The sequence below is a fragment of the Triturus cristatus genome, chromosome 9 (genome assembly GCF_964204655.1).
Source record: "Triturus cristatus chromosome 9, aTriCri1.1, whole genome shotgun sequence".
Taxonomy (NCBI): Eukaryota; Metazoa; Chordata; class Amphibia; order Caudata; family Salamandridae; genus Triturus; species Triturus cristatus.
Window position 1 is genome coordinate 1,191,523,922 of NC_140592.1, and position 20,309 is coordinate 1,191,544,230.

At 50.1% G+C, this 20,309-nt stretch overlaps 1 protein-coding gene across 2 annotated transcripts in view; it reads right to left on the bottom strand.

The window, feature by feature from the left end:
* The window catches only part of AQR (aquarius intron-binding spliceosomal factor), a 396,399-nt gene that overhangs the window by 315,495 nt on the left and 60,595 nt on the right, over positions 1–20,309 (bottom strand). For both annotated transcript variants that reach the window (XM_085627198.1, XM_085627199.1), the window contains exons 12-15: positions 11,047–11,160; positions 8,303–8,406; positions 8,035–8,137; positions 2,682–2,802 (exon numbers count right to left, since the gene is read on the bottom strand). In XM_085627198.1, coding sequence (XP_085483324.1) covers positions 2,682–2,802; positions 8,035–8,137; positions 8,303–8,406; positions 11,047–11,160 — 442 coding nt within the window. The remainder of the gene's footprint in view (positions 1–2,681; positions 2,803–8,034; positions 8,138–8,302; positions 8,407–11,046; positions 11,161–20,309) is intronic.

Consider the following 20,309-nt stretch of genomic DNA (forward strand, 5'->3'; position numbering starts at 1 on the left):
TTACCCCCAGGAGTACTACGCGACCTACCGGGACACATTGGTCCCACACTTAATGGACTTGTTTAAGCATGTAGTGGACAAGGGGTCCTTCCCGCCAGAGACTGATGTGGCCACTATTGTAGTCATCCCGAAAACACAGCCGTCCTCCCTTGCTTGTGCGGATTACCGCCCCATCTCCCTTATTAATACAGAGGTCAAAATCTTTGCCACTGAGCCCAACGACTCCGCCCCCCATTTGCAAGAGCTGGTTCACCCAGATCAATGCAGCTTCTTGCCTGCCCGAGGTACCCGGCATTGCATACGCTGCCTCCATCTCGTCCTCGCACATCGCCATCACCTCACCCCATATGTGGCCTTGCTTTTCATAGATTTTGAAAAGGCATTTGATATGGTAGACTGGGGCTACCTGGAGGATGTGTTGGAGAGGATGGGTTTCGGCCCCTCGTTCCGACGCCTCATCCGGGTCCTCTACTCGGCTCCCAAGTCAAGGGTCCTCATTAATGGCGTGTTGTCTGAAACATTCCCTATCCAGAGGGGCACTCGCCAGGGCTGCCCGCTCTCACCGCTTCTATTTGCATTAGCAATGGAGCCCCTGGCCTCCCTCATCTGCCAGAACCCCCTCATCCGCTGTTGGGCCTGGGATGCGAACCAGATCGACAAGACTGCCCTGTACGCTGAAGACGTTCTCCTTTATCTGGCAGATCCAGAGAGCTCCGGCCCATGATGCTTGGCTCTGCCTTTGAACACGATTCCTGCCTTAGCCTCAACCTGGCGAAATCCACATTGGTTCCCCTACACCCGTCCCGGGCTTGCTTTGACTGGCAAACGACCATTCCCTTACGCAGGCAGTCATTTAAGTACTTGGGGGTATGGGTCACCCTTCTCCCGGAACTCAAGTGGGCCCTGAACATCCCACCCCTGGTCGCCAGGGCCAAGGCGGACCTCAGGAAATTGCAATCTCTCCCTCTCAACCCCCTTGGCAGGAGTGCCCTTTTTAAAATAATGGTCCTCCCCCGCTTCCTATACATCTTACAAAATATTACCATTCATCTCCCAGGCAGTTGGTTTCGGGCACTGGACGGGGTACTCACCCGCTTTCTGTGGGGGGGAGGGAGGCCGCGAATGTCCCTAGCACATTGCCGCATACCCCCCTACGACAGGGGCATGGGGGGTGACCAATCTTCACCTCTACTACCTGGCCACGAGGCTCATCGTAATCCACGACTGGTTCCCGGGCGGCTGGTCCAACCCGGCGTACCGGGTGAAAGTCAGGTCAATGGACTTCGCACAAATCCAGGCCTACCAGGATGCCCTGTGCCACAGGCTCTTCCCCCCCACCACTAGAGCCGTGCTTATGGCCTGGCGGGCTGCCTTACGCCACGAAAAGTAGGACCGGAATCTCACCAGACAAACGCCTCTGTGGAGTGGGGCTTGGCTGGAGGAGGCCTCGGCTCTCCAAGACTTCCGTCGATGGGACCTCATCGGGATCTCTCTATTGGGAGACGTCTGGGTAGGGGACCAGGTCAGATCTTCTGCAGACTTACAACACCGTTACTCCCTCCACTCCTCCAATTTTACAAATTTACAGCTAAGACACGCCCTCCAAACACACATTCCGTCCCCCACCTCCTTCCCGGAATTTAGCCCCCGTAGAGGTCCAAGTGATGATGGGGAATCTGGGCAGAGGGGGGGTGTCGCGGATTTATCGCTTCTTGGTGAACAATGGCCCCGCATCCCTAGACCTGCTTCGTACCCGCTGGGAGGGATGGCTGGGTCCCCTGGAGGACGCGGATTGGAGGGATGCCCTTATGGACACCAAGACCCTGGCGACCTCCTCCAAGTTGCGTCTAATCCAGCTCTATTATCTCCACACGGCATACCTCAACCCAGCACGCTTGTATAGTGCACGCATGCGGGCCTCCCCCATCCTGCACGCGCTGCAGCCACGCTCCGCTGGACTTTTATCATATGGTGTGGCACTGTCCCGTCCTTGCGCCGTTCTGGGCGGGGGTGGAACTTGAGCTTACACAAACCCTAGGGTGGGAGGTTCCCCATGACCCGCTGCGCCTGATCCTGGGGGTGTTTGACGGCCTTGATGGATCCCAGGCCGATAAGCACTTCTTGGGAACGGCAATAGCGGTCGCGAAGCGCGATATAGCGGCGCTCTGGTCCCAAGCCAAGCCACCTACTATGCGGAAATGGAGACGGGGAGTGGATTGGTGTGGAACTCAGGAGAAGCCCCTCTTTGAAGCCCGGGGATGCCCCGCACATTTTGGTAAAATATGGAGCAAATGGTTCAACTTACTGCCTGTTTGAGGGGTTTGGGCGGGTCGGGTACGTGAATATTTATAAACAAGTGCTGTACTCAATCCATCAGTGCCTTACGAGTCTCTGTCGCTTTTTATCGTCTGTACTGTATTTCAATAATGTGCCTGGCATGCTACCAATGTATTTTTGTTCTCTAAAATAATCCAATAAACTTGTTTATCAAAAAAAAAAAAAAAATAGGAAAAATTAACTCTGCATTGCACCCTTTCGCGGTCATTAAATCCAGCGTCATAAGTTGGATAATTGCAATATCTTTTGTTTACAGTGCTTAGAAACCAATGAAGTGTGGTATGAGGCAGGTGTAAATGTAGGACTATTTTGTCACACAGGTGACGTGTCCAACGCTCACTCACCTTCTCCAGAGTAGTACTCAGTCGGCACAATATTTTCATCCCAAATTATCTTTTCTGTTGGATACAGGGGCATTTGGTTCAGCTGCTGAATTTGAGAAATGCGACGTTCATGGCGGGAGACCTATGGATAGAAGGTTACCAAAAGCAATGAGTGAGGAAGGCATATTTTAGAACTGAAATCATTTTGCAGTATTTTATTTTTAAGTTTCCACAGCACCAAAGATGATAACTGTTCTGCATGATGATCCCTCAATGTGATGTTCCAGAAAACTGCCATTGCCTATACATTATCACCATTATAGCTTTAGATATTGTTGAGGGGCAACTTTCAGTCAGTCACACAAAAATGAATAGGCTCTTAATTTAGAACATTACGACTTGAAATCAAAGTAAAAATTCTGAACAAGATAGACTGCTTCAATTCCTTTATTCATAATAAGTAGGCAACGTATCTGTGTATATTTCTGTATACAGGAATATTTGGACTACTTTGCCAGAATCTAAGTTGCAGTGGATTGAGTCCACTCAGCTGTCCTGTTTGCATTGATAGCTAGAAAAAGACCACTAAAAGGAAAGTTTAGTCATGCACATATAGCAATTCTGCCACATTGTATTTTATCTCATCCATATTAATTTAGTCTTGGAAAGTTCTGAGGAAATCCAAGAGCTCATGATCACTGCCCAACAAGACATAACTGTGCATAAGGCTCCATATTGAGTGCTTAAATCCTCTTTTGACTTACCTGTTAACAAATGTATTATTTTTCCCTTAGGTTACATACCAATTGTACACTGACATATTGTGTTATTTACTCTGTCATACTGCACAGGAGGTTATAACCTTTTACAGTAACCATCAACTGCTCAGTTCCACAATCCTTCAAGAATCAAGTACCCAAACTGAAAAACCTGATCATCCAATGAGAGTTCAGTAGTATTAATGGCTCTGGCACAAACCAGCAGTGGTAACCTAAGTGCATAACACAGATACTGCACAATAATCACTTGCACCCTCAAGACAAGTTTCACAACCATTAATATATGAAATTAATTTTACTCCACTCCAGAATTGGCGACTGTTGCCCAATACTTCTGCTGATCAATACTTGTGTTGGATTTTCAATCCTTTTCTAAACTCCTCTTATGCTGTTCTAATAGAGTTATACACCCTCTTTTAACCTGATACCTAGCTGGGCAGGGACACTATTTATATACAGTGGCTTACAGTGGTTTATAGTTCAGCATAGTTTTGGAAGAGAATCATTCCAATCAGTACTGGATCAGGTCCAGACCTATGGGGACGTATGGAAAAACTAGACGTGCAGCTTCAGCATAACACGATTATATATTTAGCAATGTTTCTTGCACTGTTCACTAAAATGTGGTGTTCCCAAATTGCTGCTACTTTCCGAGCTGGACAGAAGAGTGCACAATTATATGCAGTATTAGAGCCAGGTAGATGGATGCTAAAGGCAGATATGTGTTTGTGAGCGGGCGCCTTCATGAGAGGTGCCTGCTACTTGGGGCTGTATAAATTTCCAACACGGAGCAGGCAACTTCTGGCATGCGCTATCGGGCGTGCTGGCTCGTTGGAGTGCCCTCCCCTGGCTCATAGGGTGGGCATTTCAATGCGGTCCTTGACACCAAACTAGACAATCCTTCTCACCACTCCCGCGCACAGCTGCCTCCTCTAACGGCCAGGCTTTGGGAAAATGGCAGCACCACTGACACTTGACTGATATATGGAGGGCACTGAATACAGATGTGCGGGTATACTTTTTTTTTTCTTTTTCTTTAACGCCGCATGATCTCCGTGTCCGCATCAACCGCTTTGTGGGTTCGGCGGCCTTACTTCCCAGGTGTCCTCATATAGATTACATGGGGCGGATAAACTCCTCCAACTGGCGAGGGAGGGCACAGGGCAGGTCCCACTCATATGGCACGTCCAGCCGGTAACACTTGAAGATCCACCCTTTCGGGCGTCACTGGGCAATGCCATCGACACTTACAATTGGAAGGGGATATAACGCACCTTGAAAGAACGCTCCTTCCGCTGGAGTTGACGCAGTGGCGTATTCAGAGCGCAAGTGGCGGCTGGATGAGGCGCGGCGGGAGCATGCAGAGTTACTGGAACGATTGCGCTATGTAAACTACGCTTCACACTCCGTCCGCATGCACGCCGCACTGGACTGGCGTGGCTGATCCGCCAGGAGCAGACACGACACCAGATTCCTTGCGCTCAATATCAGGTCAGCTGTTAAGCACTCAGCAGGAGATACATCGGGAACTGCAGACATTACGCGGCGCTACACCACTCTGTTGTCAGGGCGGAGCCGACCGCACTGGAGTCCTCCTTCTCTACTCTCTCCCTGCCAATCATTACGCTGTCGCAGTGGACAGAGCTTGCAGAACCAATCACGCTTTTCGAGGTCCAAACAGCCCTTGGGGCGCTGGCCACAGGGTAGGCATCTGGGCCGGAAGGCCTACCAGCCGAGTACTACAAAGCATACCTACATGAAGCGTCACTGGAGACATCTGTCCTTCCAGGCTCTCTCCGCGAGTCGCTGCTCGTCTCGCTGCCCAAACACGACAGAGATCCCAAGAAGTTAGGTTCATACAGGCCGCTGGCATTCCTAAACACAGACTATAAAATCCTGACCAAGATACTGGCCGACCATCTGGCTCACTTGGTCCCCCTCCTGGTACACACTGATCAAAATGGATTTGTCCGGTTACGCAACACATCCCTTAACTTACGCCGCTTCTTTTGGGTAGCCAGGTATTCAGCCAAGCGCTGGCTACCCTTGGTGTGCCTGGAGCTCAATCTGGAGAAGACGTTCAAAACGTTAAAGTGGGAATTTTATTCTTCACCCTCTCCCAATATGGGCTGGGAACACATTTGCGCCGCGTTGTCCGACTCTTGTATACTCTCCCCACCATAAAAGTTCGGACGCGCCCATTTGTGTCAGATTCTGTGGCCATTGGCCGTGGAACCAGGCAGGGCTGCCCATTATCACCGCTACTGTTGTAACTGGCTATAGAGCCGTTGGTGGCGGCACTCAGGAACAGTGGAGTGGACTGGGGGATACCCTTGGGTGATGGGACGCATGTGATTTCCCTCTACGCCAACGACCTGCTTCTCTACGTTAGGGACATAAGGGACCCCTGCAAAGATATGGCAAGGACGCTCACTGCCTTTGCGTCCCTATCTGGTCTGCAGGTGAATTGGGTGAAGTTGTGCCTGTACTCCTTTGATCCCTCCACACAGGACCCCATGCTGATTGTTAATGGTGTGGGCGTACAATGGCAGCCATCTGTCTTTAGGTACCTAGAGATCAGCATTTACAATCAGCCTGAGGAGCTGCTGGAGGTGAACCTCTTACGAGCGATTTGCGCCATCAAATCGCAGATGCTCTTCTGGCGGACTGCCCCTAACAGTCATGGGTCGCATAGCCCTACTTAAAATTGTGGTGCTCTTGTACTGCTTCACTAACCTGCCAATATATATTCAACCCCCCATCTTTCGTTCCTTCGAACGCACCATGCTGGAGTTCATCTGGCATGGTTTACGTTGCAGAGTTGCGATATCCAAGTTGTACCTGCAGACTGGTCGGGGGAGGAGTTTGTGGGGGCTCACGGTACCCAGTATGGAACAGTACTATCTGGTGGTGCAACTGCAGTGGGTGGCCAGATGAACCAGCGGGCTGAATCTAGGGGACATTGTCACAGACTTACCGCTGTGGACACACTTGTCACTCCTCAGGCTGTTTCACCCCGGAAGGCATAGTGTGACACTTGCCCACAGATGCTTTCTCCGGGGCCTGTGCCTTACGGGCACTACAGTCCCTTAAGCACCTGCATTGCCTTTGCAGGGCACACCAAGGGGCCAACGGGTCACCACTGTGGCTGAACTCTCCACCTGGAGTGAGGTGGGGTTGCAGACGCTGGGAAATCTTTATAGTGACGGCCAACAGGCACCCTTGGATGTCCTGGTGGACGAGGATGGTCTACCGCGAGGCCAGTTCCTCCTTCATACCTCACTGGTCACAGTGCTGCAAGTGATGTGGGGAGACATATCACAGGAGCCCACTATACACCTTACTGTACAGGACATACATGTGATGGGTACAGAGAGGCACCTAACGAAATGGTTTGCTAACTCGTTGCGGACACACAGTACACACACTAAATCACCTTAGGCGCCACTGGGACGCGGACCTCCTCCGACTGTGCACAGACAGCGGATGGGCAGCAATATTGGAGGGACTCATGTTGATCCCCAAAAACGCCAGGCTCCGGCTTAAACAATACTATATAATACTCAGGGCATACCTGACGCCGGCCAAAATCAATAAGTATTTCGGGCACACCGAAGCCCGCTGTCCTAGATGCCAACTGGTGGACACAAATCTTCTCCACATGCTGTGGAGCTGTACTGCGCTTGGTACTTACTGGCAGTCTGTGGTCACTCATCTGGCCGACTGCACCGGGCGAGCGGTGGACTGCACCTGGGAGGTCTACTGCAGGTCTGAGAGGCACAAGGTGACATCTAGATTCATCAACTTTGAATTAATCCCAGCCAAGCATTTGATCATCAGGCGCTGGAAGCGACCAGACACCCTACCTGTGGCGGTGTGGCTCCACTCGTTTACGAACTGGACGCAGGAGGACATGTCGCCTTACATTGCGAAGACACCCTGAGACTTCGTAAGCTGCCGATGGCAGCTACATGGGATATAGTCGACCGCATGTCCAGAAATAGCACCTGTGGAGACTTGCAGTGAAGCGTAGCGGGGACACTCTGGGGACCCGGCAAGTGGGCAGGCAGGTTGCCCTCCATCTTCACACCCCTTACATGTGACCGGGCAATACATCATTTATTGGGTCAGGTAGATACTGCAATTAAACGCATTATGAGTGGCGTAGTAGCCTTGGGGAGCAACAGAGACCTGAGTTGGGCAGGTTTATCGGTTCATACCCTGACCCACCTTTTCCCCCTTCCTCTCGCCCTCTCACCACCGACATGCCTTACGCAGACATGGGAGCCATTGACATTAGATGTAGAAACTTCTTCTACATACCACGTCATCCTATAGCATGGGCTTCTATAGCACATATTAAGGGAAATGCCAACATCTGTAATGCACAATGCTGCTTTAACAGTCATACGCTGTACTATCAGAGTCTCGAAGCTTAGTTATGATTGATGTAAATGCATGTATGACACTCGTTATTAAACCAGAAAATCAATAAAGAAATGTAAACTACAAATAAAATTAGAACCAGGCAGGGATACTGAAGAACTAATCAGAAATAAAGTTAGGACTTTTTAAAAAAGGATGCTTGGCCTTACCAGAAGCTCTAGAAGAAACTCCTTCTCATAGCTGGTGTCTTCTCCCTCAGGCAAGGCAGGAAGGAGACAGAGGTATGAAGCCACCTGGTGTAATGTGTTGGGACTGTAGCAAGGAAGAATCAAAACGTTTTAATATCATCCTTATGCAAAATATTGTTCAATAAAAGAAAAAAAGAAGAGAGATAGGTTAAACACATCAAGTAACAGAGGGAGTGGGATGAGGGCTATGATATAGGATATGGGTGGAAAGATACATAAAGAAAGTTACCTGAGGGGGCCAAAACATTTAATTAGTGCTTCTCGAGTGTCCACTGCAGCCACATTGGAAAGTGAAAAATTGTACAGCTCTGGAAAGTGAGCAAAAGCGGCCCTCTGTAAAGATACAAAAGTTTAATGATAAGCATGGTGGAAGCAAGAACAGACCTTGCACAACGCGGAGATGTCAATAATTTTTGTGTAATCAAATGAAATCTCTCAAAGGCACAGCGCTTTTACGCTGACATTTATAATTTAGTGGAATTAAAAAGTTGCTTACCTTTGACAATAAAATTGAAACAGGAGACAATTCTGGATTTACATGCTGTGCTTTGCTCTGTAACCTATAGGGTTGGACCAGTTGAGATTAGAGATATATATACAGCACAGAGGATATCTGGCTTTTAGGGACTTGCCATGGTGAAGTCTTTTTATGGATCACATGGAGCAATCCTGTTGATTTAACGGACTTTTAAAGGGAGATGGGATTTTTATTTCAAAGGATCCAAGTCACTATTCGTTCATGCAGCGGGGGCTGGGGGCTAGATCATGAACATTTTTTTTTATAGCCCAGAATCATACACCATTACTAAGTCCAACTATATTTACATAATATATTTAATGTTAGTGAACCTAAGGCACTGTGTTGTGCGCTGTTCTAATAAATGGAATCACAAAACCTCTTATTTCTTATCTTCCTTTCTGCACAGTAGTTTTCTGCTGCCTGAACTGCACATTAAAAAATAAAATGGCACGCAGAATCTGAATATGGTGGCCAAACTGTGGGCATTGTGGGTTTACAACCAATGTCATCATTACTCATAAACTCTCCTATCGTTGGCATGCAACAAATAAATGGTTTTATTTATTTCAATGTGTATTTCTGTTCCTAACCACTGCATGGAAGAGTAGCGTGCACTATAGCAGTCAAGACCAGGATGACTCTGAAAAACAATATTCTATACTAGTTCACTCTGTAGAGAAAAACACCCCGTGACGACCCCCATTAAACATCAAAGGGTGATGAAAAGTGTGTTACACAAACATAAAGGTCATTTAGCTCTTTGGCTTTGCCACAGCAGACAACCGAACCTGCAGTAACAAGTGTGCAGAAAATGAAAATGTGGGAGTTTTGTTTTTTTGCCACGTGCAGTATCGCAAGACACAGAATGAGTGATGAACAGTATCAAAATAATTGAGAGGCATTTTCTAATTCTATATACATATTTTTTGTTGAGCATGAGAACTGGAGTGCAATACTGCTCAGCTATAAAATTCTTAACTGTATTTTAATTTATTTTGAAATTATTTTAAAGAAGCACATGTCAACAGAGTGCTATGAAACACATTTTTTCTAATATAAATGCTTTGTGAATAAAGGTTATCCTCAGCTATACGCCACTTGTAAGCACGTGTTAAGAAGACCCTTACTATGCAAATGCAAACTGACAAGCTATGCTTCGAGGTGGCTAACATTTAAGGGGCGAGCCAAGCCACACCTGAGCTAGTGCCTTGGATTAGCCCTAAAAGTCAGACCAGGAGTGAACCACTCCTTGTGTAATTTGCAGAATTGAAGACAAGAATAAATATGACAAGACTCTAGAACTTAAAATAGCTCATAATTTTTTTTACATGTGTGTTTCGATTGGATACATTAACACACTGAGTAAGACTTGCTCAAATACATAACCTCCAAACAAATTTGGAAAGATTTAAGAAGAAATGCCTGACATTTTACCATAAAGGACCCTTAAAAAATATTTGGTGTGTGCTACAGAAATAGTCCATAAAATTATTTGAAAAATGTATTACTCAAGTTTTTCGCTCCGAGCTAACATACTACTAGTTATGGCCAAACCTTTCAGGTAAGTTACATGAAGTAGAGTGTATTAAAGGAGTTTGTCCAGGATCATATCATTTGTCTAGTGGGAAAATGAGCCCAGGTCCTATAGTCTGCAATTCAGACATACCAGTTACCTTGCCTGGTGTCTAGTCTTACAAGAAACTACAATATTTTCTGCATTCCAAGATCAGAACGAGTACAATCCAGAAAATTACATCTGTTGCAAAATTGGATCTATGTTTTTCCATAATATACAGTACAAGATAAATAATGCAGAATATTGTAATTAACCAAACTATTTTGAACAAAGCCGAACAACTCAACCGATGTGAAACAATAAATCAACAAGACAATATGGTCTATGAATCGGACGGATTTGGAGTAGTAAGATACACATTTCACTGTTTTGTAGATATATGAAACTGCATTTTCATTCAAAGGAGTAAAGCACACAAGATTTTATTTATGCTCATACAGCGTTTTACTAGTGCCCTTCATTTAGCAGGATGTTCATTTTTCCCTTTTCAATACTCGACGGGGAGGGGAGGAAGGAGGGCATGCCCTGGCTGAGCTGTGGACCGTCATTCAAACCGGACCTGGTGTCGGGCCATTTCTAGAAATTTCTTCCAAGGCAGGTTCGAGACTGACTTTATGAGACTATTCATAGGCAGGTGTCCAACAAGAGCACTTGTCCTCCATTTTCTGGGCAAGTTTTAAAATCCCCCCCCACAAACACATTCTCCAGATAAATAAAAATCAGACTAGCACCACACGGTGCAAGTAACAGTAAATAAGATTAGGTAGAAACTGTTAGTGCAAAAGGGGAGGTTTCTGGCATGTGTGGTTCCATTTACGGTTATGTAGTTTCCCCAAGTCATCTATTGCCGAGATACACCCAAATTGGGCGACCTTACCTGTAAGGACGTAATTCTGTCATAGTGGATGGTGGTCATCTCGTTCTCGGTCAGTGCGTTCCCAGTCTGGTCATTGATCTCAAAGCCTGCATAGAACTTTAGCATGTCCAAAAGCTAAAAATAAAAGACAATCAATGAAATACATTTTCGAGGGCATTTCCAGGTCTATCAAGATGCCTGCTGGAGTAAGAAATGCAGAAATAATATTTTATTAGCACAGGACTCCAGCTGTTTCGTCATTTTGAATTCTCGTTCATGCAAAGAAATGCAGAAGGGAGTTGTGAGAAAGTGGCTGTGTATATACTGTTCCCAAATAGGTACACTGTGTACAGAGTCCACAGTCCCCAGAGGTTTGGCAGAGGTTAGAGTCAGCAAATGGTTTCACACACTCAAGAACTGAACTCTAGGCCAATGGTTTATATAAAAAATATATGGTTGTTTTATTTTAGAACCAACAATAGGTATCAAAATATACTTTCTCAGAATGAGATGCTTTCGTTAAATACTTTGCAATAGGCAATTGACTTTTGCAGATAATAGTTACAGTTTTGTTGCAATAGGCAACACAATGTCAAACACAATAATACATTGAGCTCAATGGGAATTTTAAGTTATTTGCAATTGATTTCTTTCAGGATTACTTTTCTAACTCTAGGACTGGATCCTAGATTCAGTCCTGGGACAGTTCTTGGAAACAAGTGAGTAAATTCGTTTTAGTTATACTGTTGTGATTTTTAAGCAATATTTTGCTATTTTAAAAGTTGACACTTAGAAACTTTTGCTAATCAAATTACCAATGTTATCCTATGGAAGGAAATTCACTTAGCAGGTAAGTAGGGTTATGGTTACTTTTTCTAGGTCAGTGTTGGATCCTAGATCCAGCACTAGTGTACCACCTGTAAGCAGTTGAGAACCTGCGTTTAAGTTACACAGGTGATTTTTAAGGAATATTTATAAGTTTGCAAAATCGACACTTAGAAGAAATTTCATAGAAAAACAGTCAATGGTTTCCTATGGGAGAAAATTCAAGTTACAGGTAAAGTATGTTCTCGTTACTTTTGTAATCCAGTGCTGGGCTCCTAGGCTCAGTACTGGGACATCTATCTAAAACAGGTAAGTAATTGCGTTTTTACAGTTAGTACGATTTTTAAAGAGTATTTGTAGTTTGCAAAAATCAACACTTGGAAGGAATTTCACAGAAAAGCAGTCAATGGTTTCCTATGGGAGAAAATTGAGTTAGTGGTAAGTACGGTTTTAAGTACTTTTCAGGGTCAGTGCTGGGCACCACGATCCAGCACTGGGATCTCTCCTAATAGCAGGTGAGTATTTCCGTTTTCGTTACTCGGCTGATTTTAGGTGAATATTTTAAAGTTTAGAAACTCCACACTTTAAAGATATTTCAGAAGAAGCCAGTCAATGTTACCCTATGGAAGCAAAGTGAGTTATCGGCTTTTGGGTAAGTACTCGACTGGCAGAGTTAAGGTCCTGGGCACAGACTCAGGGGTCTCCCAGGGTTAGGTAAGTATAGTTGTTACACCCTCAGCGGCACAGGTGCAGCCGGGTGCAGAGTGAGTTAGGCCCAAAGTTATCTTATGGGAGGCAGGGGGGCCTTGGTTGGTGGCTGCTGACTAGCAGGCCATGCGGCTGTGGAAGCTGAGCTCCTGGTCACTTTCCTCAGGGCAAATGGGTAAGTAGGTAGGAGTAGAAGTTACACTGCCAGGGTCACTCAGGCGGCTGGGTGCAGGGTGCTTTTGAGCCTTCGGGCGCTCAATGGATTTCAATGGGAAAGCTCAAGGACGAACAAAGGCTGCAAGCTCGGGACGAAGATTCTTCAGGTGCCACCACCACTTCGAGAGGTAAGTTGGGTAGTTGGAGGATCGGTAGGTACCCAGGAGTCAGGCACAGGGGGCCGCAGGGCGCCGGGGTGCCTTTTGATGTCGGGAAATCTTACCCTCTGTTGATCGTGGTTGAGGGGGTCCCTGGTTCTGAGGCTGCAGGCGTCGCCAGGAGCTTCGAGGTGGGTCCTTGGGTGCCGGATTCGGGGTCACAGTCACCGGGGGGGCGTCCTCAGGGTCTTTGTCCACTCCGGCACAGGCCAGGCTTGGCGGGTGCAGAGTGTATAGGGTTCGCGGTTCCGGCCTGATGCCAGGGGTTAGAAACTTGCTTTGAGCAGAGCCACTGCTCGTGGGAGTCCCAGGTGCTCAGAGTCACAAGGTAGCCAGATCCTCCGGGGTTTGTGAGTTTGCTGGGCGCAGGAGGTGCCGGGATTTAGCAGGAGCAGGTTCGAGGGTCGACAGGCCAGTAGGGCTGGGGCCAAAGCAGTTGGTGTCTTCCTCTTCTTAGCAGCTGCACGGCAGGTCTTCTTTCTTCTTTGCTAGTTCAGAATCTGGAATCTCAGGAAGGAAGGTTCAGGGTGCCCCTAAATACTAAATTTAGGGGCGTTACAGGTAGGTAAAGAGCAGGGACCACTGGGTCCCTGTCCTGGGGTGGGTACACCCCCAATCCTGCCACTCTCCTGTGGGAGGGGGGCAGTGGCCTAGTCCTAATTGAGTAGGGCTCCCCATCTTCAAGATGGCGAGAGCCTGGAGATGTGCTTCACCTCGCCTCCCCAACCTGAGGGGTGGGGTTGGCAGGGCTGGCACATCCCCTGTCTTTACTTTTCCGGCCAGTCTTCCCGCCAGAGTGAGGGTCAGAACCGGTGGGGGCCAGTTGCTGAGTACAGCAAGTGGCCTGGAGATGCTCACAAAAGCAGCATGCCTTTGAAGCTTACCCCTGCCCATCCTGGGGGAGGAGACCTAGCACCTCCCCCAGGATGTGCATTGTTGCAGGCCCAGAAGAGCGGGGGCTCTTCACCCAGGGGTCCAGCAACATGTCTGCTGTGTGGCAGCCTAGGCAGCCTCTCAGACAAGACGTGGATTGTAGGTTAGGTTTCAGGGGGCATCTCTAAGATGCCCTCTGTTGTGCTTTATACATTAAATCTCACACTGGCATCAGTGCAGGTTTAATGTGTCGAGATGAGAAGTTTGATACCAAACTTCTCAGTCTTCAGTGTTGCCATTATGGTGCTGTGGAGTTCGTGTTTGATGAGCTCCCAGCACCATATACTCTTAAATGGCAGCACTGCACTTACAGTGCCCAGGAGTGGACCTGGGTACTGTAAGGGCACAGGGCTCATGCTCCTGTGCCCACACCACTGGCATAGGGCACCCAGCTAGAGGGGTGGCTGATGTATGCCAGGGCAGTGTAGGTTGTGGGCATGGCACACAGGGATGAGTGCCATGTCGACTCTTTGTTTTGTCTTGTACCCAGACACTCAGCCTGCAAGGGCAGTGATCCCCTGTTGTTCCTGGGGCTCCGGCCTGTGCCTCCTGGGTAGACCGCTGGCGGCGGCACCCTCCAACCCCTGAGTCCCGGACGGGGGTCATTGGCGTAGTGGGCCTACATCGGCTGGGCAACTTGTTGAGGAGGAGGCCTTTTGTTACCAATGAGGCCCACATGGACATCGCCTGTGACGCGGACTGCCGCCGGCGGGGCGGCCTTCTAGGTGCAGCATTCTCCGGTCGCCCCTGGGCCCCAGACAGACGTCACTGACACCACAGGCCTCCTTCTGAATCCACATGGGGAAGGCCTCCCTACGCCCCTGCTGTGCCCTGAGACCTGGGCCGCTGCTGCAGGCACTGCCGGTCGTCGTCTGCTGGATGGTGCGCTCCTGTGAACCGGCCTGCAGGTAAGGAGAGGGGGTGCAGTGGTATCTGGTCTTGGGGTGTGGGTTCGGCTGTCAACCGGGCAGCAAGCGGGGTGAGGGGGGCCCCTTGGTTGGCACGGCTCCTCTCCCCCACCTCTTCCCCCGCTCCCCGCGTTTCACCTAGGACTTGATGGTAGGGAGAGCCAACCCCTCCTGCGCAGTGGTGGCGAGGGCGCAGACCGCTGGGCTTCTCTTCTCTGGCCCGGGGCATGGGCGTGAGCGCTTCGGCCGGCATTTTGGGTGGCAGTGTCCCTCTGAGGGATATATACGGAGGTCTGGTGGCTCCCTGGGGGCTATGGCTGTAGTTACGTGAAGCAGGACTTGCGAGACCTCCAGTCCTCTCCTTGGGCTGCCAACATACCCCTGGGGACATCTGCCCGCATCGACCCTCCAGTCCGAGACCCAGTGCCCTTCTTCGATCTCCTCGTCTGCTGTGAGTTGTTGCCCCGGCGGACCGCTCTGTGGCTCTAGTGGAGGGGGACCAGCATACGGCACTTGAACACGACCCTTCTCCGATGGCTGCACCTCTTGAGAAGCGGATTGGGCCGTCCCAGGTCTTCGCACCGGTTGCTCGCACCTGACGGCTCCCTAGTTCACCTCCGTTGCTTCGACAGCTTCCCATTGTGGGGTCTAGTTGTGGGGTCTTTGGGAACCCGCGCCTCACCGGGGCCAATAATGGCCAGAACGGACAGGTCGGCGAAGGTCCCCGCCACCCAAAGAAAGATGGACCGCTTCACCACCCCGGATATGGGGGCAACCGGGGGAGTGGCTGAGCAGGAGGCTCCTCCGTCCGCGGACTTGGCCACCATCCTCCAGGCCATACACGCATCCCAGACCTCGGTGGAGGGCAAAATCGCAGAAGTGAGAGTGGACATGTCTCTCATCAGGCAGGACCTCCGCAAGGCGACTGCCCGGATTAAAGAGACTGAGACCAGGATCTACACTGTGGAAGATGACGTGCAGCAACTTAAGGGCAGGTGGCCCGTCTTCAGTCCCACACTCAGGAGTTGAATCGTCGGGCGGAGGACGCCGAAAAGAGGTCCCGACGCAACAACCTCACCAAGTGGGCTTCCCGGAGGGAGTGGAGCAGGGTCGCGCGGTGGACTTTCTAGAGAAGTGGCTGAGGTCATGGGTCCCCGGGGGGTTCTCTATCCCCTTGGTTTGCGATTGAGTGGGCTCACCGGTCACTGGCCCCCAAACCAATGCCGGGTGCACCTCCCCGCCCAATCATAATGCGAGTTCTTAATTTCAAGGATCGAGACGCCATCTTGTCTGAAGCCCGCAAGCCGCAGCGGCTCCTCCATGAAAATGGTACTATCATGATCTTCCCAGACTACACCCGTGAGGTCCAGGGACAGCGTTGCTCTTTTGGAGAGGTTAAGCAAAAATGGAGGGCACTTAACATTCAGTATTGGCTCCTCTTCCCGGCTCGCCTGCGAGTGGTGTTCGCAAACAAGACATTGTTTTTCGACAGCCCGACGGAGGCTTGGACCTGGGCAACGGAGGAGGCCCTATGCGGGCTGAGGAGCGCGCCCTGGACCAGGGGGAGCGAAGGGCGGACTTAGCCGTCCCGCTCCCTCTGCTTCTCAGCCTCCGCGTAATCGATCCCACAGGTGCCGAGACCGGACCCGGACCCGCTCGGATTCCCCGCCGGGCCACTCACAGCAGCCAATCTTGATTGAAGAGGGAACATCGACTGGGAGGTGCTCTGGTTCCTCCGGCCGACTGGACGGCGGAGGAGCTTCACCCCGGTCTTCTGTGATTGACCTCCCAGACACGGACCTCTCACGTAGCCCGATGCTCCTGAAGGACCCTGCCTGAGCCGATCTCTGCCCGCAGCCAGAGACAGCGCCCTAGCTCAGAACACTTCCTAATTTCCCAACGGTTTCGTAAACAGGCATCCGAACATGAGGAGGGGTCCTCCACGCTTCCCCATTCCCAAGCGTTTTAGTTTGGTTGTTCACCCTTTGAATTTGGATATTGTTCTAATGGGGGGGGTTGACAGATATTTCTGTTCCTTAAGTGTAGGATGGGGGGTGGGGGCAAGAGAGGGGTTTGGAAAGGTTTTTTCCCGTACGTTGTTATGTTTTTTGCTGTTTTTTGTTTCAGCTACCACGGAATGACACAAGCTACCAATGGGAGGGAAGGGCAGCCCCCTAGCAAGTGAATGCACACATCACCGCGGGCTCCCAAGCACGTCTGCATACCCAAATCAATACACACGCCTAGACCAGGTAACACCTACTATGACCGATAACTCTTCACCTAGGGCGTCTCTCCAGGTGCTGTTGTGGATCGTCAATGGCCTGTTGGACTGGCACAAACGCACGGCGGTCGTAAGGTATGCGCAGCGCCTCCACATAGATATCCTCATGCTCCAGGAAACGCACCTCTTGGGTAACTGCGGCCCCTTCTTAGCTCACTTTGGTTATGATAGAGTATGGCATTCCGGCTTCTCCAGGGGCTCACGAGGGGTGGCCATCCTCCTGAGGCGCACCCTGCCCTTCGTCCTCTCCCAAGTGATTCATGATCCTCAGGGTTCATTTGTGACAGTTTGCGGATTGCTGGCTGGCTCTCCCCTCACTCTCATGTCTGTATATGCCCCCCCTCAATGCTCGCGTCCACACTTGCACACACTGCTGCCCTGTTGAATAATACGCCCACTGGCAACACGGTTACTGCGGGTGACTTTAATGCAGTTTTAGCCCCGGCCCTCGACACAACAGGTCCTCCATCTGCTGCCCGAAAGGAGAGTGCGAAACAGGTGAAGAACTGGTCTGAATCCCTGGGACTCTGCGATGCATGGGCGCACATGGCACCCCCGAAGCACCCAATTCACACATACCTCCGCGGCTCACCACACCCAAGCGCACATAGATGCGAACTTTGTCCCCGCGCCCGACTATACCGAGATTCTAGAAGTCCAGATTTTGTCCAGAGGCATTTCCAACCACTCTCCAATACTCCGTAGCACAAGGGCTACCCCTCCTTCGGCCCGTCAAACATGGATGATGAACGCTTGGTTTCTCCAAGATAAAGAATTTAAGAAGGTGGTGGGGAAAGAACTTGAACAATACTTTGCTACTAATGAGGGTTCTGTAGCCTCCCCGGGCACCCTATGGGAGGCGGGGAAGGCGACCATACGGGGTATCGCTAAAGGGCAGCTTAAGAACCAGAGGCAATCACAGTTGCGCGAGATCTCTTGCAAGGAAGCGCAGGCGCTCCGCTTGGAACAGCTATTATCCACATCAGAAGATGCCGCTCAGGCCCGACAACTTGCCCACATTCGGGATGACATTCGACAATTATCCCTGGACGCGGCTAAGCTCCTCTGGAGGTCCTCGGTGGCAAGAGTTTATAGTTGGGGGGACAAGAATGGCACGATCCTGCACAGGCTGGCCACATATCCCAGGGTGAATCGTATTATCCCAGAGGTGGTTGACGAGGCTGGAGCGGTGCAGTGTGCCCCCGTGGCAATGGCCAATACCTTCGCTGCCTACTACCGGAGGCTGTACACCGCGATCACCCCCGAGCTGTCCATCTCAGCTCTCCTTGACCGGGATAGGGTGCGTCTCCCTAGGCTGGAAATGGCCACTCAGAAAGACTTAGAGCGCCCCATCTCACTGAAAGAAATTGAAGAGGCGATCACCCTGGCCTCCCCGGGTAGGACCCCGGGCCCAGATGGCCTTCCTCATGAGTACTGTGCGGCATACTGAGACACCCTAGCGCCCCACCTGGCCAGCTTATTTCATGAAGCTGTGGAGAGAGGTTCCTTTCCGCCGGAAACGGACATTGCCACCATTGTAGTTCTCCCGAAATCCGAGCCTCCCTCCCGTAGATGCGCAGATTACCGTCCCATCACCCTCCTCAACACCGAAATTAAGCTGTATGCCACCATTCTGTCTCAACGATTGAAACCCTACTTAACCTTACTGGTACACCCGGACCAACGTGGGTTCATGCCTCAACGTGGGACCCGCCACTGCCTCCGGGGGCTGCTTCTGGCTCTAGCCCACCGGCACCTGCTTACCCCATACTTAGCGCTCCTGTCCATAGATTTCAAAAATGCGTTTGACTCGGTGGACTGGACATACCTACAGGATGTGCTGGCCGAGATGGGGTTCGGGCCCCACTTCTTCCGTTCCTTCTCTGGAGCGGAGGAAGGGCCCGCGTGGCTTTGTCCGTTTGCCGGATTCCCTCCTATGATGGGGGTATGAAGATGACGCACTTGTATCTGTATTTCTTGGCGGTACGTCTCTAGGTAGTCCACAACTGGTTCAATGGGGGCTGGTCTGACCCAGCCTACAGGCTTGAACTGAGCGAACTAGGTCTAACTAACATCCAGGCCATGATGTATGTGGAGCCCATTTCATCCGATTGCCTGATGTGACGTGCTCCATGTTATTGAACTGGCGGGCCTCGCTGCGTCACACCGGATGGACATGCAAGCTGACCCAGTGTACTCCCCTCTGGCATGGGGCCTGACTCCGGGAGGTTAGCGGACTACAGGGGTTTAAAACTTGGGACCTTATTGGCATCTCACAGCTAGGGGACGTATGGGCTAGGGGCCATATGCTGTACTTCCAGGAGCGCCAAACCTGTTACTCCCTACATTCGTCCCAATTCTATAAATATTTGCAGCTGAGACATGCCCTTCATATGCACATTGTGGACGACACAAGGTTCCCCGAATATAGCCCCACTGAGACTAAGACGATGATGGGCGACTTAGGTAAGAGAGGGGTCTCCCGCATTTATCGCACCCTAGTTAACAACACCCCCACCTCCTTAGATAAGTTGAGGGATCAATGGGTGGAATGGGTGGGCCCCCTCGACAAGGTGGATTGGCGCGATGCCCTCATGGCCCCCAGAACAGTCACCGTCTCCGCCAAACTCAAGCTGATTCAGCTCTACTACCTACATGCTGTGTATTTCACTCCCCTGCGCCTTTATCGAGCGGGCTTGCGCCCAGATGCGTCATGCGCGAGATATACTAATACCCTGGCTGACTTCCTCCAAATGGTTTGGTTGTGCCCCCGCTTAGAGCAATTCTGGGGATCTATTGAGGTGGAGCTAACAGAGGTATTGGGCTGTGTGGTTCCTCATGATCCACGTCACTCATTGCTGGGGATCACAGACGGGCTGGACGAGTCCAGAAACTTAAAGTTATTCTTTAATACAGCTATGATAGTGGCCAAGCGGGACATAGCGTTGGCTTGGAAAAGCCCTGACCGACTTGACCTGGGGAGGTGGCGTAGAGGGGTGGACTGGTGCGCGACCCAGGAGAAAGCCTTTACATGGCCAAGGGGTGCGCTAAGAAATACCGTAGAGTGTGGGGGAAGTGGATGAGGAATGTGGAGGGTCCTGATTAACCTGGTTCCATATCCCGTCTGTGTATGTTTTATGGGGGTCATGATTGTGGGTTACATTACTTTTAAGAATGGATTCAAACTAATGATTTCCGTGTATTTGCTGAATTGTTTTATGTGTTTTAAAAACAATAAAAATTTGATTTTTT